The sequence below is a fragment of the Opisthocomus hoazin genome, chromosome 2 (assembly GCF_030867145.1).
Source record: "Opisthocomus hoazin isolate bOpiHoa1 chromosome 2, bOpiHoa1.hap1, whole genome shotgun sequence".
NCBI lineage: Eukaryota > Metazoa > Chordata > Aves > Opisthocomiformes > Opisthocomidae > Opisthocomus > Opisthocomus hoazin.
In genome coordinates, this window is record NC_134415.1 from 8,756,844 (window position 1) to 8,780,938 (window position 24,095).

The 24,095-nt window shown below is 38.4% G+C and overlaps 1 protein-coding gene across 1 annotated transcript in view; it reads right to left on the reverse strand.

The window, feature by feature from the left end:
* Positions 1–2,015: 2,015 nt before the first annotated feature.
* The window catches only part of ERO1B (endoplasmic reticulum oxidoreductase 1 beta), a 28,944-nt gene continuing 6,864 nt past the window's right edge, over positions 2,016–24,095 (reverse strand). Inside the window, exons 3-16 of the mRNA XM_075412406.1 lie at positions 20,917–21,000; positions 20,480–20,521; positions 18,458–18,540; positions 16,450–16,523; positions 13,678–13,798; positions 13,541–13,587; positions 12,395–12,406; positions 11,665–11,691; positions 10,382–10,474; positions 9,980–10,226; positions 9,197–9,266; positions 8,228–8,314; positions 6,457–6,590; positions 2,016–5,689 (exon numbers count right to left, since the gene is read on the reverse strand). Coding sequence (XP_075268521.1) covers positions 5,629–5,689; positions 6,457–6,590; positions 8,228–8,314; positions 9,197–9,266; positions 9,980–10,226; positions 10,382–10,474; positions 11,665–11,691; positions 12,395–12,406; positions 13,541–13,587; positions 13,678–13,798; positions 16,450–16,523; positions 18,458–18,540; positions 20,480–20,521; positions 20,917–21,000 — 1,182 coding nt within the window. The 3' untranslated portion in view covers positions 2,016–5,628. The remainder of the gene's footprint in view (positions 5,690–6,456; positions 6,591–8,227; positions 8,315–9,196; positions 9,267–9,979; positions 10,227–10,381; positions 10,475–11,664; positions 11,692–12,394; positions 12,407–13,540; positions 13,588–13,677; positions 13,799–16,449; positions 16,524–18,457; positions 18,541–20,479; positions 20,522–20,916; positions 21,001–24,095) is intronic.

The window sequence follows — 24,095 nt, forward strand, 5'->3', positions numbered from 1 at the left end:
CTGCTGCAATCTCAGAGCACAATTTACTGTTCGGGACATCACTGCTTATTCAACGCGGCAAGACGGTTGGAGGCTAAAAGTCGTCTGTACTCTAGCTACGACCTCAAAATACAGCATTCTTCTAAGAAACTAAGAAAATTGTATCTTCTCAGCAGCTGTAGGGACACTCTCGGAACGGCAGAAGTGGGCATCTGCACTGGCTGGAGCACTGTGAACTGCAACACGGGCTTAAAGTTCCTAAGTTTGAAAAATTATAAGTTACGTGATCATCGCTGTCACTCTGTCCTAGGTGTATTATGTAGAAGGGTAAGTCAAATGCCTAACCAGGGCGATGGGTACGTACAACAGTACTTACTCACTTATTGTAAACCTAGGAAGTGCAGTCTGGGACCAGAACAAGAGCCAGGAATATGTAAAGCACAAAAACCTCACAGGGACCTAGTAGGTCAGCAAAGCTGTGCTTCAGCCATGTCGGTTCACAGATAACTCTGGCAGTTTGTGGTGGAGATGGTGGACAGACACCTTTCTAGTATGTGACATCTGCACATAGCAAGCCTAAAAATAATTGCTACCGATCTATAGCGAGCAAGAACCCTAAGTCTGCTTCAGGTCTTTTGATTGTGCGCAGTACTGACTGGTACGCTCTACTGTGAAGAACTCTGCACCCCCAGTGTCTCTTTGCCCTTCCCCACGTGCAACAAATACTGTTAATTCACTCCACCTTGCCTTAGGAGAAACCCCGTATTTCTTACAGTAGCCTTTACTTCTATAGAAGTAGTTCATTCTGAGGTGTGCCACAGCATCCCCCAACGGTGGGCAGGCTTGCTGTTTTCCTCATATGCAGCTTCAGGAAGTACAAGAAGTAGAGAATTCTTGTAGACATCTCACAGAGGATACACAGGAAAAAAAAGAAGGGATGGGGAATAGATCTGATCTGGTCTGCATGGCAGCCAGACGCAGAGTAGTGCCCCGCTCCTGTGCCAAGTCTTCCACAGGGCCTTTGGTTTTTGGGGCCTTTGTAGTAAAAGCAAAGCCCGAGCCCTGCCCCTGGCAGCAGCACCCTGCCGACTGTCTGCCCGCGAGAGCTGCTTCACTTCTTCCCTAATGCTCATTGAAGAAAAAGAAAAAAGCCAACTAAACTATCAGCCAGAGATTAAAAGAGGTGCCACAGGGTTGGGAGAGGAACAGAAATTTCATTAAACCCTTTGGAGTTCTACAGTCATGTTTGTACAAAGCTGCCTGAAGACCTACTGCAAGGAACGTCTGCAGGAGGAATTACATTTTCTTCACAGTTGATAGAGCTGCACAGCAAAAATTTAATTATGAGAAATCTGTGCTTAAAACAAGCTCAATCCCTGTGCCACAGTATGCATGCAAAAAAGTGGAATGGCAAGTGACTGTCATCAATCATAGTGATGAATTCAACACTCTCAAACACAGGAGATTTAAACAACAATGTGAAAGGTAAGATCTTAAATTTAAATTAAATCACTATAATTATCAGCACCTGTGTAACAGGTCCTAAACTGAGGATGAAACACATGTATCAAATCTTTAGTAAGATAATTTGTTAAAAATACATACATGGAATGAAACAGAAAGCTGCAGAAATGCTTTACGGGGAGTAATTTCACATGAAGAGCCCCACTGGGTAAACCCACCAGAAAAAATAGTCACAAAATTAATTTTATAAGCTATTCTGAGAAAGGGACAGAACAGGCCACACTTTCTTTCAAAATAAGCCTTTTTGCCTCTTAAAACAACTGGACTTACCCAGGGGCTAAATCTGGCCACACTACAACGCACTGTGCGCAGCAACGGGCACCCAGGTTACCGGCACCGTTGAGTGGAGCTGAAGTGAGAACGGAAGCCTGCTCATCACCATAAGCATAAATGATGGACATGTAAATTATTTAAGTTATATAATTTCTACCAAGTGTAGTTCAAAGGGAAATGAAATGAAGAGTCAAAAAATTTTCAAATTAAGACCCAAAAATTACCTTCACAAAAAGAAGTTGTAGCAGAAAATACTTTAATTCACATTTTATAGACTCAAACATAGCAAAGATTCAGAACTGTTTAGATCTCAGTAAGCAGTTCCAACACTGATTTTAATAAGTATTACATTTTAATAGGCTAGCTATCGGGAGGAATTGTGAAGTGAAGCATTGCTGATTGCTGCTTTATAAACATAACCATCTAGATTATTTACACCATATTACAGGCCATTTCCCAGAAAAGCCCAAAGCAAGGCCAGGTAAAGGCAACCCAACCAGCAACACACAACTTGGGGAAGCGCGGCACAGTGTATTTCGTGTACACACGACGAGACCTACAGCAGAAACCGTCGGCTGAAGTAGGAAAACGCTTTTGTTACTCCAGCTTACACAATTCTCTATATTTTACTGGTTTAAATCTATATTCTCACCTTCCTCCTCAGGCACTGAAGAGCCAGGTGTTCACCAGCAGTGCCTCACATTCCACCTGTGCAGTTTGCACCAAGTCTTTTTCACCATTTCATGTAAGCCTTCATGACTTGGGGAAAAACGAAACATCTTTGTCTTCTCACTGCCTCTGGGATTACAATCAGTGTGTCATTTGTACAGGGAAAGGTACTTCTACTCTGAAATGAACGGCAGACAATGCTGACAAGCTGATCTCCAACAGGGAGCTGGAATTTAAAATCGTTTACAGGTCATGGACAGTGTAACTAACCTTATTCTTTAGTATAAAAACAGATCTGTAAGTATCTAAAATTTCATTTAACATATAAAGAACTAAGTCACCCAACTTGCACGGCAAAGCTTCATAGGCAGTACAGTCACAGAATGTACACCAAATACAGTAAAAAAGAGAGTGACCAGGAAAATTGTTTCAATTATATTTGTAACCGGAAAAATCTCACGTCCCGTTTCTACAACGACAGTGCAGTGAAATCCCTTCCATGTTTGATCACCAAGCCAGATGTACCTTCAAATGCAACAGAACTTCCCCGTATGCAGAATTTGCTGTTCAGTTGCATTCCTGCCTTTCCATGACACAAAGGAAAAGAAAAAAGCTTCAGTCTCTTCAGGTCCTCCCCCATCGGTGTTAACCCCGCCTGCTCTGTGCCCCCGAGGTGTGCAGGACCTGCGTGCCTGAACCTCTCGCCTGTCCCGCGAGCAGTGCGTGATGCCAGTGTGTGATGCTGCTTCAGTGTCCGCAGATTTTCGCCAGGCACGGGTGGAAGAAAAGAAAAACAGCAAGTTGCATCCCCAGAAGAAGGTTGGAAGCAATTCAACTTTCCCCACAAAGCAAGGGGGAAAAGGGAAGAAACAATTCTGAGACCCAGGGCCTTCCCGGGGTAGTGCAGACAACACAATTTTTTTTCAACTAGAAAATCCTGCCTAAAGCTTTAGGCACTGTAAGATATAACAATACCGATAAATCGTAGCTACACAGCATTCTTCACACGAGTGAGCCTACAGGTTCTAGCCCTTGCAGGCCAAGCCACAAGGCAAGGAATTAACGGCCAACTGAAAAACCACACTTTTCCAACGTGTACAATTACTCAGAAGAGTTAGACACTCGGGGTGTAACTCATTTACCAAACACAGCTGTGCACATCTGAGCTAGTTACCTAGATTCCCACTTCAATTTAATGGAGAAAAATAAGCTCTAGGGTGCAAAGGCAGAGCTCGGAATAGGCCGGACCAATCCACCCGGAAATCGCCCACTCTTCTCCAGTAACTAGAAGGCGGAAGCCCCATGGTGACTTGCTCCGACGCGGGTGTCCACAGGCAAGAGACGCTGCTGGGTAAGAACAAAACACCCCCAGAGCGGCACCAGCTTTCTCTAACACCACATTATATTGTGTACTGGCTTAAACGGGAACTTCTAACTGGATACCAGTTCATTGCCAGTTTGTGCAACTATCACCAAAACTTTGTGGGTGTAGTTTGTTTTTTGGGGGGTATTTTGGTTTGGGTTGTTTTTTTTCCCCCCTTTCATTTAGCTTATGCCAGTTTGACTCAAGAGGGTTTACTTTCTTGAGAAACAGTATTTTTGATAATAGCACGTGTCAGCAGGACAGTCTATCTCATTTCCCGCCAGGCAGAAATTTGAGGCTCGTCTGGAAACAAGGGACAGAGCATATTCCGGCTTTCAGAAAAACTCAGCTGTAAAGGACCACTTTATGGAAGCCAAGACAGTTACAATCGATTACATAAACAAGTCACTAAATATCTGGTAGGGTGAAAAATGTTTAAGAGCACTTTATCTTGTGAAGACTTATTTTTAAAAACAAGAGATGTATCTACACTGTACCAGCACTTCCTACATTCATAATTCCTAACTTCACTTTGAAACATGCTGGTTTAAAAAAAATTATTTCATTTTAAATTTAAACCAATATTTGGTTGCTCCTCATCAGTAGTGCTGTTTCTGAATTCTCTTTTGGACAATGGAAAGTTATCATTGACATCTGTGGACAATGATACATGAGTAATTTCTTACTTTATGAAAGTTACGTTATTAACATACCCGTTTTTTTACGCTGAATATCGTTTTAAAGAAGATACAGTCAGGGATTGCATAGATAAGAGTATGCGGTATTAAATGTCGGCGTGACTTTAAAAAGCATTTTTTTTTAAAAGTGACTACAAAAACAAGTTCTTACTTTTTCCACTGGCCTTTTAACATAGCACTAAAACATAACCCACAAAGAGCAAATCTGTTTCCACAGCTCAAAGACTGAAGTGTGCTGTTTTAACATTTTAGGCTTTAAAAAGACAATTTCTGGAAACTGAACTTGTGATTACAATCTAGAAAATGAAACGGGGTTAGATGCGAATTTATGGACTGAGGCTTTTCAGCCAGCAGCACTCCACTCACCACCTCCCCCTGCCTCGACCCCCAGCCCTGAGCAAACGCAGGCAGCCAAGGGGCTGCAGAAAAGTCCCTTCCAACTGTGCTGCATCAGATGCCAGGTTGTTGTTTTAAAGAAAAAAGGAAATTCTGCAAAGCAGCACGTCAGGAAAAAAAAGTCGATATCAGCATGATGCAAAGGAGCTCGGTGTGAAATAAAAATTTTCTGCTCAGTAGATTTCCTATTTTTAAGTAAGTTTCATTATTACGGTAAGAAGTCAGAACTCAACAACAGTCTTATTTCCTTTTTTGTTTTTTTTGTTTTGTTTTGTTGTTGGTTTTTTTTTCCTCTTTTAGCCAGCCAGAATCGGCATAGCCAATCCTCAGAATATACTGAGGCTCAGTACTGGGGAGAGGCGAGAGGTGCTCCACCTCTCTCAGGACAGGCCGAGGCAGGGTGGAGGGACACACGTTTTCATATAAAATAACTGTCTCAGAAAGACAAGGAGATAAAGAAAGTTTATGAAGTTTCAGTACAACAGAACTGTGAGCAGAGAACTTAAAAAATAAACAGATCAGCATAATTTACACATTTAAAAACTATATATTTCATTCATAAATATCTTTTCTAATTAATATCCATTCCTAATTTAAACATAAATATTCAAGTTGGTATTTGATTTTACTTTTTATCAGTTCCCACGAGTCCTGTAAGGATCAGTTCCTCCTGCTCAATGCAGTCACGTAAATGGTCTTCGCTAACTGGTTGTGCAAAGGCCTTCATTACCTAGTTTGTTGTAATAAAACTTTAAAATTCTGCAACTCTCTTATACTTGTGGAAAGCCTGTAAAAGAAAAACCCCTTCAGTGTTAGTAAGTCAACTGTGAAAGAGAAGTGCAAATCATCATCTTCCGGGGGGGCTTTTTGTTTGGGTTTTTTTGAACACAATTCTGTTCCAAAGATGAACTAAGATAATACTTTCCCACAAAAGATCTACTATCTGACTCTCCATTATTTTGACACAATATATTACAGGGATTAAAGTTTAGATATATTTTACATTTTCCCCACTTGATTAAACGTCTAAAGAATCTCCAACTAGAGGTAAGAAACACTAATTATATTCTTTTAAATGGGACCAGATTGTTCTATTCAAGATCTGAAGAACTAGCACGATGAACAAACTAAGCAAGTTTACACGTCTTTTAAAGCTGTTCAAATGTTTTATTTCATCACTTAAATGGGGTAAATATTTGCTGTTTTCAAAAAATTAATCAAAATGTAAGTTTTAACAAAGATAATCACATCACACAAAAATAGAAAAGCTTAAGGGCTGAAGACTGTTTGAGACTTAAATCCAGCTTTCCCAAGATGGAATTTATAAGATTTGGGATCAATAGATGAATTGGATCCCAATACACAAATGACGACCGAGGCTAATGACCAGCACTCCACATACTCAGGTTGATGGCATTAAGTTTATCAATATCACTAATAATAATTCAGCCCTTAAAAGCTACAGCTACATGTACAATACCATCTTTCCACAGACCCTGAGTGGTGACACTGAAGTTTTACTGGTTTTCTACTACACAGCTGATGAAAACTTACCTTCCAAAGGCATTTACAAGAGCAACTATTTCTTGACGTGTGAGCTGAAAACCTTTTGATGGGCTATTCTCAGGAAGGCTCTGTATTTCTTTCTCAGAAAATAAGATCTTCAGAGCAGTTCCTAAGCCTTGAGTCTACAAGAAAATGTCTTAACATCAATAAGATCCCTCCTTCAAACTCGCAGAAAACAGTAAGAGTTAAAATATTACTATTCCAGGCAAACTGCAGTACCAGTCCTTGTATCTTGACATTCCCTCAACTCAAACGACTGCACACAAGCCAGGACCCGAGTGCAAATGCATGCCGTCAGTGGTGTACCAGGTTCAGTCGCTACATAAGAACACCTGTTTCCTCAGGTATACTTGCTCTTCACCCTCATGTTTTTAATCTCTTCCTTTCCCATCTCTTTTCTTCTCAGCCACACCAGATGCACATGAAAACACGTCCATTCCCACACTCCCAGCTTCCTCTCCCCCCGACAGCAGAGATGCCTCACTGCTGCAGAGCTGCTGGATCAGATCTCCCCTTTTCTTCTCCCCTCCCCTTTCCAAGTCAAACTAGGTTTTTATTCTGAGCTATCACAGCACTCCTGCTCTTCCACCTCCAGTCCCAGTGGCAGACATTGCAGTTTAAGTTTCAACCCCTATTTGCTATACAGAAATGGAACAGCAGAAGCTATTCTCATTTCCCCTTTTACTGGGCTACAGAAACAACCACTGGCTTTTGACACAAAAGTGGTTGAGGCTGGCTGCAAGAGAATTTTCTAGGTCAGGAAGTCTGCCCCTATTTCATCTTGCGCAAGAAGGAAAAATTATAATACATCAGAAGCATTAACTAGGACAGGGTAGGCAGAACTCTGGAAATTCAGCAGAGACCACCAAATTTTAGGTATTACGAATCTCTTTGAAAACTGAGCTCTGATAAGCTTAGTGCTATAGAGCAGTATAGCACCCCGCTAGGCACCCCAGAGTAACAACTGTTCTCAGTCTGGACTTAACTTTAGCCTTCAGGGTTAAAATCTTGTTCTCAATAAAATAAAAGTAAGATGTCTCCAGAAACTGACATTCTGTTTTGCAACTCTCAGCTTAACTATAAAATACCGCAAGATGCACAGTAATCTTAAGATCACATTTCCAGGCGGTAAGATAGAAATCACATCTCTACTTCCCCTTTTTTACAGAAATAAAAAAGTTCCCAATCCTTCAGGTTCCAGTGAAGTTTCTAACTGTAAAGAAAACATGCTATTCATTTGCTGCCTTCTGCATAAATGGTAAAAATCTGACTGACTCCTTTTTCTTATGCCTCAATTTGTGGAGTTAAATCTCATGCTGAATTTCCTAACAATTAAGCAAGTGCTGTATTTCCAGGAAGGCTTCTGACAGGTGATTCTACAAAGCTCATCTGATCACTGACTACAGAGAAGACACTGACTGCCAGTAAGACTTTGCCATGAAGCATCTGTTATAAGTAAAATTTTCTTGGCAAATACAAACTATACCTCTGTCACCATTTAGAGCAGGGCAGCGAAGAACCTCTCAGTAAACTAAGCAGCTGTTGACTAAGCAAAATAAATGTTTTTTAACAAAATTTTAGAAAAAGTTTAATAGTGAACTGAAAAGATGTCTATTTTTAATATGCAGGTAAGGACATCAAAGACCAACCACGTGTAGAAAGTCTAAATGCTAAGGTAACAGGCACCCTCCCCAGACCGAGACAGATGCTTCTCGCCTAACCCCCCCTGCAACGCGCACACACATAAAATAAACGATACCTGCAGCTTGCCCCACAGCCTGCATTTATCACACCCAACACAATCCATTATGCGGGATATGTTCTTGAAATGCAATCGGAATTCTTCCTATCAGTTAAAAACAGCATAAAAAAGGTTAACAAAGTACCTCTTAGCTTTACAAAAAAAAAAAAAAAGGTAAACTAACTTAGTACCACTAGAATATCAATTCTCTATTACTAAAACTGAACAAAGCCGCTACCATATGTGGTCAGGCCATAAGAAACCCCCCTATAAACCCAGAATCTTGTTCCAAACCATTGCTAATAGTTAATGCCTTGAAAGAACGAAAATGCAGGACATGCAGGGCGACGCTTGTATTCTGTACACCAAGTTTCCAACAACTTGCTCAAAATTTTCTGAGCTGTAAGTACTCTGTCTGTGTCCTTGCCCAATTTTTCTTCCATTATCCAAATCCCTTTAGAACCAACATACATTTCTGACAAACAGGCAGACAAGTTACAATTCACAAATGTTATTTTCTGTCCAAAGCTACGAGTGGATGTTGCTTTGCAGCTTCAGTCAGAGTGGAAGCAAGCACAGCACAGAACTTCAGATGATCCCGATGAAATACTTAAGGTCAGAAAAACACTACCTGGGCTGATAAACTACTGGCACCTTTCTAATACTGATAAAATTCCAAACTACTACTGAAATATGTATTAAAAGTGTTATTAAGTATCAAACCAGACCTTTACTACTAAGCCACAATTCAGCTGTGGAAGTGTAGTGCGTACCAATCTGAACAGCAGCCTGTTCATTTACTATACACACCTCGTGTTCATTTACTATAAAGTAGATTAAGAGGCCTCAGATATAACCACGTAACTTTTCATCCCTTCCTTTCCTACTCTCAGCAGTACGTTTCTGGTAGGTAGAGAGGTTTTCTAAAGTAACACAGCTTAACTCGAAAACGGGTATTTTGGATGTCATTCAGAAAACTAGCTTTACCTTTAGTGACTTGGCTCCTTTTTTATCTCCAGCAAACATGGACTTTTCATCAAAGTGCATATGGAAGGACCTAATAAAGACAAAACGCAAAAAAACCAAATGCTGGCATGAACTACAGTGTCCTATCAAGCCTGGCAAGCAGCTGATGCCATCGCTGTAAAACACTTTTCAGAGTTCCTAGTCTTCGCAGAATAAAAAAATCTACTGAATGGTATCAGTTTTACTACTCAATCACTGCAACTTGAAACCTGTTCTTTACAGTTTTGTTGAGAATTTTCTTCATTTCCACTGATGAAGATTTCTCTCTAATACACACTGACCTTGCCCTAATGCTTGCCTTTCCGTTGATCGTTGTCTGACCACATCTCAAATACCTAGCAAGATTATGACTAGGGACAGCACTGAAGCCACACAGCACATTACCAATCACAAAAATCAGTGAGAATGTGAGCAAAAGAACTGGACTAAAGAGCCTTACAGAGCAAACAGAGGAAGCAGGGATGGCTAAAACCCCAGCGGGTACGTCACTCAGCGCGTTGTGTGGTTGTGGTTTTGGTTTTGTTTTGGTTGGTTTGTTTGGGGTTTTTTTGTTTTTAACGATTGGTATATTCAGACCTCAAAAATACCCTCTCTTCCTGTCAGATGTACAAATTCCTCTTGTTCTGTCTCATCATTCCACTTTCCTTCTTGTCTTATGCTATCAAGAAGTCATCTATTCTCACTTGAGAATATAACTGAGAATTTAAAACTATTCATGAAAAAACCAAAAATCTTATGCCTTACTTTGTATCCCTGAAGATATCTAGTAAGAGAGCTTTAGATTCAGCATCCTCATGGCCATTTCCAGTGTAAAGGTCAACAACTGCACGCTCAAAGTACGGTGCAACCTTTGACAAAGCACGCAGCTCTATCAAATATAAGAAATACAAATTTTTGAGCCTCCTTGGTCCTTCTCCTTTTGTTTCAGCGGGGTCAAAGCGGCGAGTGAACTCTTTCACATTTGCTCCCCAGCGAGGCTTCCCCCAGGTTTCTACACAGAGGAAGAAAAGGGGCAGGGAAGTAAAACATACATATTTAGAAAAAGAAAGCAACTAAGTATACAGCAAAAATTTTGACAAAAAAAACGAATACATGTTACAGATATTGTAGAATTCCATTTGGCAATTTTACCTAGACTTATATTACCTTCAAGAAGATAATTTGCACACAGATGCAAGTTGATGCTAGCATGAAGTCCAGAAATGAGTTTATAAAACACTCTTTTCTCAAGGCAAAGACCTGTCCAGGAAAAAAGACAAACAGACCCCAAACTAAACACTGGAAACCATGTATGAAAACTAATATACCTTGACATTTCAGTGATGCAAGTCTGCATAGTTTAACTTTCAAGAGTTACAATTACAGTACTTTGACATTGTTAATAAGCCCTTATAACCATCATAGGAAAAGTTTACCTCTTATTTTTTATATAAAGAAGTACAAGTTTGACATTTCTTACTCAGTATTTTAGTGTTCTAATAAATACAGTCAGATTAAGTATCTGGTCAATTAGTACAGATAAATTGCCACACAAAAATAAGATGCTTACATTGTTTGAGCAATAAATTTTAAACAGTCTTGAATTTCTGGAAACCAGAACTGTACTGTGATCCACCCTAATTCGAATCAAAGCTACCACTGAACTAGTGAATAAGTAGTGACCTTACAGAAAAACATCAAAAACCCCAGAAAACCTTATGGCATTGGAAAACAACACAAATATTTCTCAATATTTCTTCCAAGCTCTGCTATAAATTCACTGAAGAAATGCAATGGCATTGGGTGGCCAAAATATAATTTAAATGCAGAAATCAGTTATGATACCACTTCGACCCAGAGACAGAGACTACACTCAGAATTTAGGAGTTTGTTTCTTTCTCAAAGGTGTGTTTGGGTGACTTCCCTGCCACTCCAGTCCCCACAAACTGAAGCAGGAAGAGCTGATGGCGAAGCCTGTCTGTGAGGCTGAGACACGGCGTCGTTTACAGACATCACATTTTAAAAAGCATGTAAATTTGTATGCTTTCCTGCAATAGCACCAGTCAGAGATTTCCAACTGGACAAGGAAAGGCTTATGAAAAGCAGAATGAACTAAGTTTAAAATTAAGTACATTTAACCCATTTACTTTTCTGCACACCCTCAAAATGTGATTTTGATTGCTACCACTGTAATAATGATTTCCATTTAAATATGAATAAAAAGCAAATTGCTTTGCCTTCTGAACAAACACAGATTATACTTCTGTTAGTCTATATATTGGGAACAGAACCATCAAAAACTTTAATGTTTTAAAGTTGTTTTCAAATAAGAATGCTTAGCAGTTTTACTACTAAGAATGTCCCTGCTTAAATGCCTAAAATGAGCAGAAAAGTCAAAGTGTTTCTTCTAGTGAATTTAACATTATATTAACCCATCCAAGAGCCTTTACCTTCTAGCCATGTGTAGAAAGATTCTCCTGTAAACACAAAGTATATAGTTAAATGAAGAGTATGCATTTTCAACATAATGGTATCTTTATATTACTACGCATACTAACACTAGCTGCCACCTGGACATAAAGCTAAATTATTTAGCTATTAAAGTGAGAATAGGCACTGAAGTGGCTGAGCTCTGAGGTTAGTTTAGATCTGCTGGGGTCAGAACAGGAGACATACGAGAACGAGCATGACTACGTTACTGGTCAGGGCGCTCAGAGGTGCATGCAGCGCAAGCCTGATTATGTGCACTGGTGGTGAAAGACGTGATGGCAGAGTGTAATTATACCCCGTAGCCTTCACCTTGACCGCTATTGTCTGCAGGTTTCCTGTAGCCTTAGACTTTTGCCTGAGAGCTTTCGACTGAAAAAAATCTTCAAGTCTGTCTCAGTGCAGACAGACCAAATGCTTTTTCTCCCCACTCTCTCCTCACCTTCCCAAAATCAAGGACACATTCTGTTACAAGGATAAGAACCAACAACAGAACTGTGTTTTGCTCTTATACACTCCATCCTCCAACTCAAAATGAAAGAATTATCCCAATAAAAACATTTTCTGATCAATCATCTGCAGAAAAACATAACTTTCCAGCCCTCTAAAGCAATGGCAATAAAGTGAATAAATCAGATGTCCAAAACTCTTTATACTTCATTTCTGCAAGTCAAGCAAAGTAAGATGACTTACCATCATCTCCTCCTTGGGGGGGCAGGGAGGGGAAAAAAAAAAATCCTTAAGTATTAAAAAGATAATTTCCACAGCAAAGTAGTAATGAAACACAGGCTTTACTACAAACACTGAAAAAGTGCAAGAAATCTTATTTAATCTACAAAAAAATAGGCTACTTTCCATCCTCTTCCTCCTCCTCAAGACCACCTGAGACTAAACACATTATAATAATGAAAGTCGCTAAGAATTTGAAAATTTAGTAGCAGCTGATTTACATATTCTTGAGAGCTATGTTTTCACTTCAGAAAGATGGTTGGGAAGTCGTTCTTCAGTTCACACTGTTCAACAATCTGACCGGTGTTCCATTCTGAAATGCTGATCTCTGAGTTAAACTGCTCTTATAGTTCTTTTTATTTATGTATGCCAGCAATATATTATCTCAATATTTATAATTACTTACGGCTATCTTGATTTTCTAATGTGTGGTGTTTTCAAATTCAATCTATTGGCTAATAGCTAGTTTTTAAGGGAAATGAGACACACTGATGGTGAAAGCTAATTTATTTGGAACACCAAGCTATAGTTTTCAATTTAATTTTGAAAACTTAAAACCCAAGTCATTGGCATACCTTTTTTTTTTTTTTACATTCTTGCAGATAACTGAACCTTCCGAAGTATCCACTCTTTCCTCAAATAATGCAATAATTTGTACATTTCTAATACACTAAACATTATGGTGGAAAATGTACAGCTACATTACACTAGGATGACTATGAGCTTAAGTGATTAAATTAAATGCTCTAGAAAAACAAAAAACAAACCCAAGGGAAGAATACAGGAGTGCTGAAACTTTTGTTGAACTCCTTCCCATCCACACTGGAAAATTACAGTGACACTTACTACACAGTTTGAGACTTACTTTAGTTTTCACATTAGTTTCCCTGACATTAATAAGCCTATTCATATGCATAAGATTAAGCATGTATGTAATCAAGTATCACAAACCTTAGCCTGAATATTGAAAACGGACAGCTACCTCTACAGAGGAAATTAAAACAGCAGAAAGCAAACCTACAGACTGAAGATTACCATTTGTATCACTTGTACTGCAATAGTCACTATGTTAAAAGAACTGCACTGGAAAATAAAACAGGCAAGACCCACCCCTACTAGGCGCCAGTGGATTTAAAGGACGATAGACAGATCGAGGCCTAGAAAATAAGTTAAAAAACACAAAAATCAGTTTTAAGCTAAATTGAAGTGCAGGTGTAAGAAATAGGCTTCCTCTCCCTCCCAATTACTTGAAGCAGTTTTCTTCATAGATGCTGTTCCACACTCTCCAAGCAGAAGGCCCCTTGTATCCAGTGTAACGTTCTGGATTCAGCAGCAAATCCACATACTGTGCATCTGGAGATCTCTCATCTAAACAGGAAACCTTTTGTTACATATTCTAACTGATCATTTAAAAAAGATTTAATTTTTAAAAACAGTCACACAGAATTAAATACAAATAAGAAGTCTCATATAATACCATTCTGTCTCCCAGCTGGATTATAAATGCCTTGTACATAAAAATACAGCAATACACACACTACATAAAGCTCAAAAGTACAGAATTTATTCCAAAGTCTCTTGTGTGGCCATCATTTCTACAATGTCTGAACACCTATGCGGCTTCTTCAACTCCACCATAAACACTTGCCATGCAATGTGTTCTCTCACCCTGAGCTAAGATACAAACAGTGTTTTCTTTTAAATGGGCTTCAGATTCAGGGTTTATTTGTCCGGCAGTGTTTGGCTGGGGGTGTTGCCTTTGTTTGAAATGGGTATACTGCTACAGGGGCTTCTTAATAAAGACCTGGTCAAAGAAGAGCATCTTGTAGTTGGCACATCTTGTGTATTTAGTAGCTAAATCCCCTTTTTCCCCAGATTCCCTTGTATACTAGCAGGAAGTCTGGATCGCATTGCTTCATCGAACAAACTTTCAGCATATTGCAGAACACTCTGTTGGTTATGGCAAGAAACATGTTATTTAAGCAGCACCTCAACAAGTTCTACCCTCATCTCTAAAGTTCACTATAAATTCAGGTAACATATTCAAAGACAACTGTGGAACATTACTCTCTCTGCTTAAAAACTCTGTATGAATAGAAACTTATGTTTTGAGCCACAACCAGTAAAAAACAGGAAGAACTCCCTCCTCTGAAATTCTACGTCAAGAGCAACTCATGCTTAAAAGTCCCCACATACAATACAAGTCAGTAGTCCAGAGATTTATTCACAGGAATAGGCCAAGCAGTGCCACTGACTGTTTCCTCAGATGTTGAAAGAAGCCACAGAAACAAAGTGAAAACTGCTCTAAAAAGAACAGATGATTCTGCATGAGCAGTTAAGCATCGCTTCAGCAGCAGCAGCAAAAACAAAGAAAAGAGACAGACACAAGACACACAACAACACAGTGAGTGCCAGATGAGACAAAGTCAAATTACAGCTTTGTTTATTTCTTTGACAGCATGGCTAACCTAAGCAGTTCCTACGCTTCCTGGTCACTTCAGGTCTCCACTTTTTCTTCTCGTTATCCACACACAACTGAGTCTGTGGGGCAGTGCAACAGAAAGATGGAAAGCTGACCTGGGTTATGAAGTTTTTTTCAGCTAGATCAATTCCCTTATCCAGTTTATTGTTAAGCCCAACAAAAAGCTAGTCAAAAGTAAAGCTGGTATGCTTTTGTGCTACAGTTGTGTGAATTAAGAGCTCTCTCACTACCAGGAAGAGAGGAGAGGAAGAGAACAAGAGTTTCTGCCTCCTCCCAGTCACTCCCAGTAGTTCTCTCTCACCTCTCCTGCTCCAGCTCAAACTCACCTGATAAGCCAGTTCATCACAACATATTTGGGAGACAGCAGGGAGATGTCAACTTAATTTCCTGCTATTCGAGTAAGCTGAAGCAGCTCACCATGCAGAAAGATGCACTCCAGAGCCAGTGCAAAAGAAGCACTGGAAGAACGCAGCTGGGGGCAGTACATCTTCCTTCAGCAGGGCACGATGCAAGGAGGGATGGAGGCAGAATCAGCAACTACTTAAGTTAGTATTACTTCTAAAAGAAATGCTCCTGCACTACACCTTTCCCAGCTGAGTCCTCTTAAAACTGTAAGTAGGCAGCTTGAAGATAGTAGAGACAACAGCAGCTTATTGCATATAACAGTTCAGATCTACAGTTATACTCAATGACTATTTATTACAGAAACAGCTTACATACAAAATTTTCACAGGTAAGACGCAGAAGTGCTGAAAGAGAACCAAGGCTGGTAAGTCCACTACAGCTGCTACTTTCTCAGGTGACACCAAACATTAGCCTAAAGGTAGATTAAAACATCTTGCATTACGCCCCAAGTCTTCCTAGCATCGAAAGCTTTCTAAAGTATTTATTAAAAAGGCCTTTAGCAGTCATTCCCGAACTTGGCAATCCTCATGTTTATCTGAAAAACACTCCTTTGAGCTTTGAATGTTACGAGCAAATAAACACACTCACACATGTGGAGCAGAGGGAAGACACAATCTAGTATCCCAATGTTTTGCCAATAAGAAAGTTCTTACAAATAAGGGTGAACTTAGTGCAGAGATCATTTGGAAACACAGCAAGGCTGGAAGAGGAACAAACTCAGTCCAAGCATAGACAGCAGAATAGCAACAAAATCATACAGTAGTAAGAAACTGAATCAGCTGCAAGTAATTTGTCTTATATTTGAGCTAGATGCAACTCTTCTGCGAGAAGAAGCTTTTTAAAAAATATATGCTAACCTTCTCCCATTTATCTTTTTTTTTTACTTCCATAAAAGTCTCCTGTTCACTATACCAACAGGAGGTAACCGTGAATGTGCACTGTATAGACTACCAAACGCTCCTTGTAAAAAATTGCATTCTTTGTTTGTAAAATGGTATGAACTGTCACATCCCCATTCAGCACAAAACTAAAACGTTTTTAGAATGGTTATTTGCAGAGAAACTACAATCTTTTGTGTTTTTTAAGAGACAGAAAATAAAACAAACACTCTGAAAAAGCTTAAACATTTTACCATCAAGTTCACAAAAATGATCCTGTGAATCATCGTATCTTGCCCAGTCAATGAAAGCCTCCTTACTTTGGTTACTGAGGGGAAAAAAATACATTTGATTTTAAACTTTTAAATAAACAACATCAATAAGAGCTACCGAAAGAAACACAATCCACATACAGTAGTTAACTTGGAACTGAATTCTGAATTACTGTATCTGAAACTTGAGAATATATGGAGTTACCGCTTCTCAGCTGCACAGAGATTCCAGCAGGCATCAACTGCAATATTTTAAAAAGTCATCTTAATGTTAGACAGTAAGAAAGATTTTGCCATTGTTATTTGAACAAAATGTGCAGCAGCACTGACCTCTCTCTTCCTTCAGTAAGAGTTTGGTAAAATACTTTTACAGCATACATTTTCAACACTTTTCACAGTACTACTTTAGCAGCTGTCACTTGAGGGGGGGGCGGAGGGATCATCATATTTTCGTAACCTTTCAATGATATCTACAATAATTAGCCTTGCTTTTTAGTGGGAGACTAGATGTTTAAACACCCCTTCCAAGCTAAATTACTCTGTGATTTGTCTTAAGCCTTTTAAATAATAATGGTATTCAACTCACCCTAGCATTTTCAAAGGTGTACTGTACCAGAGAGACAAGTTCTTCAACGTTCGCATGTTATGAAACACAAAGAATGCTTTCTTCTACGCATATGTGTGGCACAGAACCCCTGATGCCACACTACTGACAGCAAAACGTAAGCAAAGTTAAGACTGGAAACTCTGCCTCAGGGTGCAGTGGAGCACCCCGAAATAATGAAACCAACCTGTTGCGTTTGATCAAATCAGTACTAGCTCAACTCTACAGAGGCAATTCTACAACAGGATACATTTCTAACATCCTGCCAAATCACAACAGGAGACTTCACACTTGGCATTAGGCGAGGAACTTCTCCAGTAACTACAAGCAGGCAAGATTTGATAATCACAAGAAACACAGCTGATAAAGGAAAATAACCCAAAACCATGAGGATGGTGCACTGCTAGGTAGAGAACAAGGAGGTTTGCCTACAAAGCACAAATTCCAGCACTTGCAGGGTCCATTACCTGCTCTCCCCGAACTTTAATCTCCCACGCTACTCTCACAAAAGGCATTCTCTTTAGCTCTCCGTATGTGTACTCAATTTTATATTTCTTTTGCCCTACAGTAGTGGAAAAGAGTTAATAGTTCCTTATTTCCCCTAAAAAAACTCGGATAAGGGCTCTACCCAGTTTGGTTTAACACACTACACACCAGGCAGCAGCAGTCACTTTTTCATGGCAGTCCCATTTTGTCAGACGACAGGAAAGAGTTTCAACATCTCTATCAGGTAGGACTGCTCAAATCTGTGACCACACCTCTCCATCAACACTGAAAAATTGATTTTTCTATTTCTGCTTTTTAAAGGTGGGGAGTCTAGTAGAATGCAAGTTTTTTCTAAGTACTGTTCCACACACTTTCCTAGTCAGGGGCAACACCATCCTGCAGAATTCCTCCCACCGAACCTTGACTGTGCCGTGCAATAAGCAAGATCAGGGAATTGATCCAAGCTAAAAATAACTTTACTGACCACAAAAGGAACTCACAAGCTCCCTGATCTGGTTCACTGAACGATCACAAACAGGCACATCAGTGTAACAGAGGGACAGAGAAGGACAGAATTCCTTAATCCAGCACAGTCATCAAGAACAAAGAGTGATACTAGTAAAAAGTAGGAAAAAGGTGGGTTTATTTGCAAGTTTCCTCCGACTCTTGATGCTACGAGATACATCTTTCAAATAATATCAAAGTGTAGGGTTTTTTTTTAAAGTTACTTCTCACTTAACACCCTTACCTTCAGATGTTCTTGCATCATTTCACATTTAGTTTCTAATGGGCTATGGAAAGAATGAAGAACAAAAAACAGCACATTCCAAAAACAAGACTGACAAAATGAAATGCTCCTTTGTTACTATTTTTGTACTATTGTTGTAAATCACAGCATACCTTAAGGTACTGTTAACAGCTCCCAGTTTGTTAGCTTGCTCACAGTCTTCCAGTTCTTTGGAATTATTTGCTGCTTTTGAATACTGTAAGAAAGTTCATATTTAATATACAAGTGAGTTACCTAAATTCTCTGAGAATAGGTGCTGTGAAAGGCATTTCTACGTCTAGTAGTGAACTGGCTAGTATCAGGGAAACCCCTCAGATCCTAGAAACAGTAAGTAATTCCAGAATATTTCTTATTTCTATTTTTCTTCACTTAATCTCATCAAGCCAATTTCACCCTGTGGATTTGACCACCACAGAGACTTCAGCTATTCATTTAAATTAAATGGAGTTCTGAAGAGCTTCAGATACGTCGTTGCATTCTTGTAAAAGGACCTTGGAAGACAAGTAGCGTCATACCTATAAATATACCTTGTATTCTGCAAGCATAATCATACCCCAAGTTTCCTTGGTCATTTCAGTAGGAAAATGTATCAGTTTTGGCCATTTTCCCCTCATGTTTCATTTAATCATATTCATTGACATGCTTTAGATGTGCACATGTCTGGAAGATAGGCTTTTCAAGCTAAAGGCAAATTTTGATTATTTTAAAGCCAGAATTGAAGTATTTAAGCTGAACTCTGATTCTACAGCATTTTTAAAAAAAGTAATCCACTAAAATCGTCTCACTGTTAGAATATTTGTACGGAAAACATTTGACGAATTAAAGATTAAATTCCACTATTCTACAATCATATGGTTATGTCAGCAGGGAATTTAAGTCTGTCAGCTTAAAGCTCAAAAAATCCTTCTAACGGTTTTGAAACACAATAGACAGTATCAGAGCTCCTGAAAGATAAAAAACCCCAAGTTCCTCTTTTATGGGGTTTTTGGGTTGGGGTTTTTTTTTTGTGTGTTTTCTTTTGCAGACTGAGCCTTAGGTTTACATAGATTTCTGCCTTATCACAGTCCTTAAATACAGAAAATGACTTAATGTTAAGTAACTGATAGCTTATATAAAGCTAAACTGCTGGCTTCCCTTCACTTCAGGGCACAAACATGTTGACATGAAGGATTACTAGCCAAAACCAGCTCAAAATAAAAATGTAAGTGAAAGGCTTTGATACACCCTTCAGAAATAGCAAACAACAATAATAATTTCATACATTTTAAAAGAAAGAGAATACTTCATTTCTGAGGACAGACTTGTGGTCAAGATGCCAAAGTACCACCACAATACATACCACGACACTTCTCAAAAAAAGAAAGGATTTAATTAAAATTGTTCAGATGAGTAAGCGAGACAACTTGCTTTAAAAATGCATTTGCCAGAACAAATACAAAGGAACACAACAGAACCTCAGCATATAAAAAAAAATTTCAATTTTTTCCCCCTAGTAATATACATAATATACTACGTATAAGGAAAACTAGATCAGCATTCCTCTGATACAAAGCAGGCACAATATGAAGAATCTGAGACAAATTATAGCCAGATTTTACTCTCCCTCTAGTCTATTCTCTTAATTTTGACAGCTAAGAAAAATCAAAACTATGTACCAGAAATAAAAAAACAACCTTTAATGCTTGAAGGATAAGCTGTTCTGTGGCACTACGTACCCAAATTAAAGCAAAACAAAAAGAATATTCTCTTAATTTTCCAAAAGACTGGACTGCTACTGCATCTGTGCATCTTAGCCTATGGCTTTATACAAGGTGACCTGTACTCGGAAACGAATGCAGAATTTTGCATCAGGCATTCTGTGGCCATGTACTGCTGTCCCTGGTCATTCATCGACTCAGTCTGCACCAGATCTCAAGCTATGACAGACTCAGAACGACATGACAGTACCAGTTATGTCAGAAACACTACTATACGTAAAAGTAAAAATGCAAAGCCACATGCAGGAACTAATCAGTTATGTTAACAGTTTCACTACTATGTCAAGACTGAAGGTTTGTAATAAAGTCAGAGCAACTGTAATGGTAACATTTAAAAAAATAAATCAGAAAGAACTTAGAAAGCAAATGACCACTTACTTTATTAGAGCTCCCAGCCTTAATTCCAACAGGTATTTTGCTCTAAAACCAAAAAATAAATCACGTTTTTTACACTGTTCATAGAAATGATTGATTAAAATCTACAAATTAAATATAATTCCTACAGAGGTCAAAGCAGACTTGTTTTCAAATAACTAAACTTGCTCCTTTACCTTTCTCAACACGTTATATCCAAAATAGTGCTAAAGCTTAGAAGAGACTTATGCTTAAAGTTATTTGTTTTATTGGTAAAGTGACTAAACCTTAAAACACTTCTGGTATTTCTGCTTTTGAAATGGAAAATAGTTTTATTGTCAATCTTTTATTTAAAATTAAGTTCCCATTAGTAAATATTGTTAGTATAGTATTAGTCACTGCAAATCAGCAAAGTTTATAACCAAATAACCTTTTTCAATTATATCTTATTTGATCCATACCTCAGGACAAGGCTCTACATGACAATCTTTGATAGAACAATGGCCATCATCAGCCCAAAATGGGCATGGTCTCTTCAGGTTGACCTAAACATACAAAACCAAAAGTTTACAATCAACACTTACATAAGGCAACTTCACAAGAAAGAGCTCTCAGTATCAGGAAATCCTTTCAAACTGAGAGAACTACTCTGCCCCGGAGTATATAAGCTGAAGCTTGCTGCAGTGGAATTGTTAGTGACAATGATCTCCAGTGGACACAAACACATAGTATATTAAAGCACAAATTAAATCTCGTACCACTAGTACAACTTCAAAGCAGTAAACAAACTACTACAAAGGTGGCAAATCAGACATATGCAGCTCCAAAATGGTTGTCCTTACAATCAATTGCACCACTACTACACTGAGCAAGAAAATACATTTGATGGAGGACAGACTACTGCGCAGATTTACTAATGCAAGTAAGTGCTTAGATGATTTCAGATTTCAAGCAATAAAAGCAGGCAATCATTACCAGACATCATAGCTAGTCAAGGAAGAATGAGTATCACTAACGGCCTCAAATTAGAGAGCTGACACTGTACAAATATAAATAATGAAGAGAAACTACTTCAAAAACATTACCAGCAAATTCTGTGATCATTAGCGCTCCTATTTGTCATCAAATGGCACAGTAAAGGCATGGAGTACACAGATATTATTATGTACTACACGGCAAGCGATTTAAACACTTTACTACACTTCACTTGGATTGTCAATGTGAAAGTGAAGGAAATAAAAAAAATTCCAGCTTCCCTTTACATTAGCCTTATACATACTAACAAACATTAGTGATAAAAACCACTTTGACCTCATCACTCCTAAACGGAAGACTACAGACTAAAGGTTTTCCCACATGATCAACCAGAAACACCGCAGAAGTACATCGTCTTTGAAATCTAACATTACAAATAAAATACAAAGCATTTAACCTCCGTAGGAACCACTATTTTCAGATAAAAAGTCAGTTTTAAAACTTTCAAAGTAAAAATAAAACAAAAACACAAACCCAAAATTACTTCTATTCTTTTACTTTGTTTTGCTTTAGCACAGCTTGTAGTAGTTTTCTTCAGCTGATAAATACTATTCATGAAGATACTCAACTGAAGTCACTACTTATATCCAACAAACTGCATCTTGAATGATTTGATGTTATCACTTCTTAGTTGAAACCATTGCAGATATTGAATTTTATTCTAGTGAGGCACGGCATATAAAACGCACTGTGAAATTAAGCCTAATACCTCAAGGACGGCATCAGGCCCTAGAGTAGTTTCAACACAAAAATTCAAGAATTCTAAACATGCTTATAAAAATTATTTAAATCTACAAGTCTTAAGTCAGAAAACTAATGCTTACACTAGCTTATGGAAAAAATACATACAAGCTGTACAGTGAATTCACAGCCACACACTATAATGAACAGTACTCCCACTATACTTAATAGGTTGAAATATTGAGATTAAACACTTCATCAATTTAGCCTTCAGAAAAACATTATTTTCCCTTATATGTAGGAACACTTTTCTAATTCATGGAATTTATATATTATACTTTCACATCACATTAGGAGAAACATAGAGTGGAAACAAAGCTTAAACATCTAGTACAGTAGTGCCAGAGCAGCCCCTTAGGCAAAGAATTGGCAACTGAACTCTAAATCCCACGCTCTGATGAACTTGGAGTCCACTACATGTGGTACCTGAAGGGTTCCTGCTATGATAAACGAAACACACTACTCAATCTTTTAATTTGGAGATTAAATGATACCACTGAGCTGTCCTGAACAATTATTCCATTAAAAAAAAACTTTATGCTTTGAACACATTTAACTGGCAGAGTGCATTTACACTGGATCAGTGATTTGCTTTAGGTGGCCTGGTTTTTAGGGGAAGACAGTAATAGAAGCCCAATGGCCACATTCACTGAATTGTCCAACCAGAACCTCAGCATATATATACATTAAAAAAAGACTCTTTTTTTTTCCCCCCTAGTAATATACATAATATACTACGTATAAAGAAAACTAGATCAACAAAGCAGGCACAATATGAAGAATCTGAGACAAACTATAGCCAGATTTTACTCTCCCTCTAGTCTATTTTCTTAATTTTGACAGCTAAGAAAAATCAAAACTATGTACCGGAAATAAAAAAACAACCTTTAATGCTTGAAGGATAAGCTGTTCTGTGGCACTACGTACCCAAATTAAAGCAAAACAAAAAGAAATGTTCTTTCAATACCACAAAAGATCCCCAAAGAGCAAAACTTAATATTTAACTTGCTCCACTGCCCTTTATTATACTAAATTCCTCTACCAAACCTTTCAGCAAGTAAGTTCTTTCTGTATTTTCAAAACATGCATACAAAGCTAACTGCTATTTAACATCTGAAGGAAAGGCTCTTTTCCAGGTTTCTAGTTTGATGTACTTATTCAGCATGACTGGGAATTATAAATTCAGCTTTAAAATGTTAAAGAGATTCCTCAGTCAAAAACCTAACAAGACATTAAGCAGATGGTGCGACTTCTTAGGAGTGGTGACAACTATCTTCCAGTTACAGTTCAAGCCATGCTAGCACAGATACATCAAAAGCAGAGATTTTAGGTTTCTCCCCGCCCCCAAATCCACAAACACCATCCCTAGGAAAAAACAATATATAAAATTTTAGAATTTTTTGTACTTGTTCACTCATCTTTTTTTTTTTTAAAAATAAAGCACAAAAAAGTCTTAGATTTTACATCACCTTCACAATAAGACTTATTATATAAAATATGCCCCCCCTCAATTTCTACCAAAAAAAAGACCAGCTAACATAATTAGACTACAACCTTCTTCAAAGTAAACTGTAACAATAAAAACTGGTTACACACTCATAGGAAGATACAAGTAACTAGGCAGTTGCTGCTCTTACACAGAGGAACTCTGTAAATAACAAAATAGTGCTGTCTGAACTGCAGATTAATTCAGAAAAAACACCTGTAAATCAAGGTACACTAGTCCCAAAATGATTCAAGAGCACTAAAAACCAGTGCACATGCGCACACACACACTTCTGAGACAAACTGAGGTTGTACAGAAGTACTTGTACTTTAATCAATGCCAGTCAGGCACTGACTACATAGAACATCTTTCTATTTT